General features: G+C 38.9%; 1 protein-coding gene across 1 annotated transcript in view; it reads right to left on the reverse strand.

The window, feature by feature from the left end:
* Window positions 1-3,361: 3,361 nt before the first annotated feature.
* aoc2 (amine oxidase copper containing 2) overlaps window positions 3,362-7,845 on the reverse strand; it is a 9,766-nt gene continuing 5,282 nt past the window's right edge. The window contains exons 2-3 of the mRNA XM_007543409.2: window positions 5,509-5,627; window positions 3,362-3,567 (exon numbers count right to left, since the gene is read on the reverse strand). Coding sequence (XP_007543471.1) covers window positions 3,397-3,567; window positions 5,509-5,627 — 290 coding nt within the window. The 3' untranslated portion in view covers window positions 3,362-3,396. The remainder of the gene's footprint in view (window positions 3,568-5,508; window positions 5,628-7,845) is intronic.

Here is a 7,845-nt window from a genome sequence, read left to right on the forward strand (position 1 = left end):
AAAATATGGAGAAATGTATCAAGGACTCAATGGCTGCAGGTATAATCAGACTATATTCTTCTCCTCTGTGTGCTGGTTTCTTCTTTGTTGGAAAAAAGAATGGAACTCTAAGACCATGCATTGACTACCGAGGGTTAAACCAAATTACTGTTAAAAATAAATGCCCTTTACCCCTGTTGTCTTCTGCCTTCGAGCCAGTGCATGGAGCCACTGTTTTATCAAAATTGGACCTGAGAAATGCTTACCATTTACTGCGAATCCGGCAAGGAGATGAGTGGAAACGGCCTTTAAGACACCTTTGGGACATTTTGAGTACTTGGTGATGCCTTTTGGATTATCTAACACCCCTGCTTGCTTCCAGGCTCTTGTTAATGATGTGTTGAGAGATTTTTTTGAACATTTTTTGTTTGTATATCTGGACGATATACTTATTTACTCTAAGACTCTATCTGAACATAAACGTCATGTCCGCCTTGTTCTCCAACGTCTCCTGGAAAATAAGCTGTATGTTAAAGGCTGAAAAGTGTGAGTTCCATAAGCCTTCTGTGTCGTTCTTAGGCTTCATACTCGAGGTTGGACAGGTATGTCCCACGTAGGAGAAAATCAAGGCTGTGGTGGATTAGCCTACCCCCAATTCTGGGGTGGGAGCTGTTTTTTCCAAAATTTCTGACTCTGATAACAAAACACATCCATGTGCCTTCTTTTGCTGCAGATTATCCCCCGCTGAACGAAATTATGATGTGGGTGACCGTGAACTTCTGGCCATCAAGTTAGCCCTGGAGGAGTGGCGGCATTGGTTGGAGGGAGCTGAACATCCGGTGCTGGTTTGGACCAAGCATAAGAACCTCTCCTACCTTCAATCTGCCAAATGCCTCAACCCACGTCAGTCCCGTTGGTCTCTGTTCTTTTCTAGATTTAACCTGTCCATCTCCTACCGTCCAGGCTCCTGTAACCAGAAACCAGATGCTCTTTCTCGGCAATACGCTGCTGATGACAAAACCCCTACGATCATTTGCCCCCCAGCTGCACAGTGGATGCTGTCACCTGGGAGATCGACGACCTCATTAAGCAAGCCCAGTCGTCTGAACCCATACCTGAAGGCTGCCCTGCTAAGAAGATTTATGTCCCCTCAACTGTTTGAGCCCGATTTCTTCACTGGATCCACGCCTCTAAGTTTTCTGGGCACCCAGGTACGAGCCGTACTATCTCCTTGATTAACCACAGGTTTTGGTGGCCATCCATCCACAAAGATGCTAAGGAGTATGTTTGAGCCTGTACAGTCTGCTCCCGGAACAAGTCATCTCATCAGCCCCCATCTGGACTCCTTCAACCATTACCCATTCCCAAGCACCCATGGTCACACATTGCAATAGATTTCGGCACTGGTTCACCTCCATCTAAAGGTATAACAACAATACTCACCATCATAGACCGTTTTTCCAAGTCCTGTCATTTAGTGCCTCTTCGCAAACTCCCCACTGCATTTCAAACTGCTCAGCTATTAATCAAACATATTTTTTGTTTACGTGGCCCCCCTATTGAGATACTTTCAGACAGTGTTCCGCAATTTGTATCACAAGTCTGGAAACAGTTTTGTACCGCTCTCGACGCTAAAGTAATGCTGACTTCCGGTTACCACCCTCAGTCCAACGGCCAAGTTGAAAGAATGAATCAGGAACTTGAGTCAGTCCTCCGCTGTTTTACGTCTAGCAATCTATCTGATTGGAGTCAGTTCCTGCCATGGGTCCAATACGCACACAATAGTCACATGTCTGCTGCTACCGGTCTGTCTCCTTTTGAAGTGTCCCTAGGATATGTTGAGAAAATAAATTTAAAATAAGCTAGTTTTAAAACTTAACATGTCTTGATTCAAATGGCCTAATTGTGGTTTTGAAATTAGTAATGTATTCTGGCTCTTTGACCTTTATTTTACCTGTAGTTCCAGCAGATGGTTTGCTAGGATCGTTTGAACTGCCTTTTGTCTGTGGGAAAACAATACAGTGGAAGTTGTAGCTTTTCACACTCATCTGTGAAAGGCCGTAAACACGGCAGGGGTTTTAGGCTTCAGATAGAGGGTCAGAGATAGCTCCTGGTTGGATGAGCAAAGATACGCCTTATTTGAATAAATTAAATACAAGAGGATAAAACTTTCTACACAGAAGTAACAAATCAGATTTGCCCTTGCAATTCTCCAAAGATGTCTTTGCACGTCTTTGCTTTTCTTTCTTTCCTTCTTTCCATTTATGTCAGGTAAATGAATGTATGTCTCCGTTGTTCTGCAGTTTCTGGTGTAAGTTTGTGCATTGTCTTACTTCTAAGTTTATGCATTGTCTTATATTGGATTAAATTCTGTAATTCTGTGACGTCAACACGCATTGTTGTTTTCTTTGTGGCTACACGTGGCCCGCCGAGAGGACCTGGGATCCAGAGGAAGAGAGAGAGCCAAACTTTTTCCAAAGTTAACCAATTTAGAATTTTTCTTCCTTAACAGATACCAGCCTCCTCTTCTCGCCTCGGATGAAGACCTCATTTCTGTTACCGCTGTCCAAAACCACATTCGTTGCTGCAAAAAAATCTGGAAATCCACCATCAACGCACTCAATAATACCGCAGCCCAAAACAAATGCTTTGCCGATTGCAGAAGGATCCCTGCTCCGGAGTACTCACCTGGTCAGAAGGTTTGGTTATCCACACAAAACATACATTTAAAATCCATGTCCAAGAAAATGTCCCCTAGGTTCATTGAACCTTTAGAAGTGGAGTCTGTCATTGTCCGTCTGAAGTCCGTCTCCGTCTCCCAGCTTCATTAAGCATCCATCCGACATTCCAAGTGTCACAAATTAAATCTGACCAAACCAGCACCCCAGTGCCCCGACGTTCCAGTGTTCTTTGTCACTATTGGTTATCTGAGACCCTGCCGTTGACTTACCTGCTTGTAATAAACCTCTTAAAACTGATTACTCTTTTCCTGATTTGTGTTCTGCATGTGGGTTCGAAATGTTAAAACAAACATGTCAGAATGTGGTGAAGACAAAAACAAAAATGGCACACAAAACTCACACAACCAAGGATTATAACATATATGTACATTCCTGGTCAAAAGATTGCAAAAATAATTGCAAGGATACTTGGAATTATTTATTTTTTTATTCAAATTTTGTACTGCTGGACTGTAATCAGATTAATTGTGGAAAAAAAAGTTTGACTGAAAAAAGTCAATGTTTGACTGATGAAGTATTAATTATAATGACTATAATTAATAAATATTAATAATTAAATTATTAATAATAAATTCTCAGTCAATAAGTGAGAAGCAGGTACCACATTGAACAGTAATAATGTAGTAACTGGACCATAGCATAGATTTTCCTTTATTTATATTTAATTTGTTCATTCCTACCTGGCCCAGGACATTGATCTCTCTTCAGTCTGGCTCTCTGGTAGGTGGTCTCCTGCAAAGCTAAACACCTGCAATTTGTAGGAACGCTGATGACCCCAACGATTGGTTTTCCTGCTAGCGATGTGAAGATAGCGAGGTATCTTGGTGTCATAACGCAGGGCGGCCTCCTGTGGAAGAGTTCCAGAAGTCTGACAGTCAAAATCCAAGATGTGACAAATGGCATGTGCAGATTTACAAACAAATTGAGATTTACGAGTGAGAAGCAAAATAATGAGTTCGGCATCCTATGGAGATTCAGTTCCTCATTCAATTCATTCAGTTTGCATATGTGACAGTCATGAAGTACACAGTAGCCTTTGCCTACCAATTAATTCTAAAATATGCCCACTGTCAGTGTTTTCCACTGAAGCTGCTCTTTTCATGATGTGCGATTTGATTGTGGACCCAAATGCAGAAAGGCAGAGGCATTGAGTAAATGAAGAATGTTTAATAAAAACATTATCGACATAAACTTGCAAAAACGTACAGAAAAGTGGCACGGGGGCGAGGGAGAGGGACAAGGGACTATGAAATAAATTTAACACTAAAGAATAACTAGACAAAAGAAATAACTGAACTAGAGCAACAAGGATATAAACTAGAATCATTAGGAAAGTCTCAACTAAAAAAACAAACAAGACTGATCTAGTCAAAGAAAGAGACAAATGAACACAGAATAATAAACAGACTTTGAAACAACCCAGAACATAATATCACCCTCCCTGTCCAGCCTCTCATATTTAAATATGGCAGCATAAATATGTTGTCATATTTATGCCAAAGTCATAAATATTCGTGAAGACTCCTTCATGTCCATAATATGTGTTATGTCATGTTTGCAGAAGCCAAACTGAGGATTAATATGGCCACATTTTCTTTAAAGTTGCTCTGCTTCTTAATTTGATCTGTGATCATTTGGGAGGCGGAAACAGGATCTCCACATTTACTTTTGACAGGTGGTTCAATAACTGCAGCCATTCTTGCTACTTTGCTAGCTAGACTATTTGTTCTTCTGGTTGAAATTATCATGCTGTCTGGGTGTTTGGTGTTTTTGTCATGGGGTTTTATGTTCCATGCATTTCTGTTATTCAAATGCTTTGCTTATTTATCTGTAAGTTTGGGTTCATAGCCATAGGCATACCTGTCAAGTTTTGGACTTGAGAATACGGGAAATATTATCAAGTCCAATACCTCAGTCCTGTTAGATTCTATTGTCAGAGTGGGGGGAACCAGGGTGACGTTGGGAAAGGGAGGCAAAATACAGTAGTTTTCTGGAAAAACGGGAAACTTGACAGCTATGTATAGCTGGTGTCGTGTCTTGTTTCTCTGTGTTTTATTTAAGTTACATTTTTGTTTCAGTTAGTCTCTTATCTTGTTCTCATGCCTGATCTTGTCTATTCATTGTTATCCTAATCTTCCTCTTCTGGGTTCTGTTCTAACCATGATTATCGTCCCATTACCTCAGTCCTGTTATGTTCTAGTATCCATGTTTTGGTTTTCTTTAGCTTTCATTTGTGTTCTGGTATCCTTTAATTGTCATGTTTCATTTTTTGTTTTCATATGTTCCTGTATTCTCTGCCTAGTCTGCTTCTCCAGCTAAGTTCCTTGGATCAGTCTTCAATAGTCTCTGTCAACAAAATTGTCCTTCAGAAAATGTTTAGTTGAGACCAAAGCACCAGACTGAAGACTTTTGTCATCCAGGTTTTGGCAGAAAGAAATAAAAGAGAAAAACAATAAGTTATGCGAATAGAAATGATTGAGTTTGTTCTAATTTATCATGTGAAGAATTGAGTTATTGCCTATAGTGACAGGCCTAATTATTATTCCTAAAAACAACAGGATTCACATTTTGTAATCATCTCCACATTTTATAATAATGTTATTTCATAATGTGGGAGAAAGAATTACAAAATACTTCATTATTGCATAATGTAGTATTACAAAGATATAATGGATTCAATACTGTGGCACCCTATAAGCTGCCACAGTATTGCTATGCATCAAAAAGCAGACCTTCTTTTAAATAAAATAAAAACATAGAAGACTAGCAGAGGAAAATTAGTACCAACCTGTTCAGTTCTGAACTGCTTTTCCACCAGCCGAGGCACCATTGCATATCGATCAGGCATCCAAGGCAAAGAAACATTGGTAAACTCCATATCTTTGGCCTGAAATACATTCTCCACTCCTGAAAAGGAAAAGTAGATATTACAACAAAACCCAACAAATATGCTTCTGCATTTACTATTTTTACTTTTCAGAATTGTTTCATGCAATGGGTCAAATATGTACTGAAGATGTCAGGGTTTTGTTTTATTAAAGACATTCCTAATATGTCCCAAATAATCCACACATACAAAGAAATCAAAGCAAATGAGTCCACAAAGGACATTTTAGATAGAATATTGGGAGGATAAAGGAAAATAAGTTACGCCATAACAGAAATATTTTTAATATTATGAGAAAAATTACATTACATTTATCCAGTAATTGTCCTTCAGTTATCTGAAGGCTGGCCATATACGCTTTAAGACAGTTCACACCATTATGTTTACTGCTGCAGATTTCCCATGTGGCATGGTGTTTCTGTGGTGATATGCACACCAACTCTTCCACTAAACTTGATGTGGAAGAGTATAAATGACCAGAGCTCATTTATACTCAGCTTTGGTCTCATCTGAGTATAAATGAGTTCATCAGATATGTCAATGTCTTGTCTATCTGAAAGATTTCCATTTACTGAAAAATAACCACAGGTTCAATTCCTTTTTTGCCTATTGTAGAGACACCCTGCAAAGCTTAGTCCTGTCCACAGCAAATGTAGAAATAATGAAATGGTTTACATACTGTGCATCACTGTTCTACTTAAGAAAGAACAGCAGTGTCGATATTTCCATTTTAACATGAAAAAGTACACAGCTTCACAGCAGCTTTTCATTTCTTTTTACAGGTGCCTTGTTGAAAGTATTCCAACCTAAAGCAGGAAATAACACAGGAATCACTGGGATGGATTGGAGAGGTTTTCCTGTTTCTTACTGGCTTCCTTTCAGACACTGCTGATGAAATGGGGATTGACACATACAATGAAGCAGTGACATGTCCGATGTGATGCGAGGCATTGTTTGCTATATCACGTGACTTTCAGTAAGACGACACAATCATCAAAGCGGGGCTTCATCTGACACGCCTTTTTTATTTTGTACATGCCTGGGAGCCTGTTGTCTTTTGCGTCTCCAGCCTATTGTCTTTTGCGTGTGTATATATATATATATATATATATATATATATATATATATATATATATATATAAAGATTAATACAAAATAAACAAGAAATGACAGTGACATAAGTGTGCATGAGTCACCAGAAAATGCTGCGTAATTATGCTCAGAATAAACTTTAGCTCATACATTGCAGAACAGCTTGATCTGTCATGAATGTTTACTAGAATTTAGATATATAGGTAGAGTCCAACCTGACCCAAAATACATGGTTGACAATCATGTCAGTGTCTTGCTTCTGTGGTATGTTTTTAATAAGCCTACAATACATACAGAACATATCAAACTAAATGAGAATGCATGAGATAACGATAATATCTTGAGTACATTAGCATATTCAAGATTTCCCCCAGAAAACTTGCTAAGCCCGGTGGCTGGGGCGCTATTCATCCAGCAGCTCTCTGTATTTTTGAGTTAAAAAGTATTTAATGTTGACAGGAAATTTAAAAATATCACTTGAGAATTGTGTGTGATTGGAAGATTAATTTCTGAACACCAACTATAAAATCTTAAAAAATGCAAACTTTTTAAAAAACTTATAATACACTGGGGGAAACCCTGATATTGATAATATGCTAATGTACTTATTCAAGTCTAAATAGAGGAGTAGGTAGTTCACTCTGGTGAGCAATAAAAGAAAATAACATGCAGAAGTTAATCAGACTGGAAGAAGTGCTGCACATTCAACTCAAATGTTTCCTGCTGAGATGTTCCAGCATTGAGGATGTGATATAGTGGAACATCAATTCAGCTTCACAGAACACGCTCTGAGCTGTTATCTTCTTTATTTAGTTTAAAGTGATCCCTCACTTTTGACACTTTTTGTCTCTTAAATTTAAAGCTGGGCTACGTTATTAAACAAAGCCCAAGATATCCACCGCAGGGCTAGAAGTTCATTGCATATAGATGTTGTGTACAATGATATAGTAACAATGAATTTGATATATTGTGCAGCACAGACCAGAAGCTTTGAACTTCTCATGAAGCACAGCCTCCAAAAATGGAAAGAGTATGACAAAACTCCAAACCTAAAATGACTGGGAATGAAGAGCATGAAAGAGGGGGAAAGAGAGGATGGCAGGGAGGCAGTGTTGTGTTCAAGACCACCTAACCCGAGACCAAGAC

The sequence above is a fragment of the Poecilia formosa genome, unplaced genomic scaffold (assembly GCF_000485575.1).
Source record: "Poecilia formosa unplaced genomic scaffold, Poecilia_formosa-5.1.2 Scaffold818, whole genome shotgun sequence".
NCBI lineage: Eukaryota > Metazoa > Chordata > Actinopteri > Cyprinodontiformes > Poeciliidae > Poecilia > Poecilia formosa.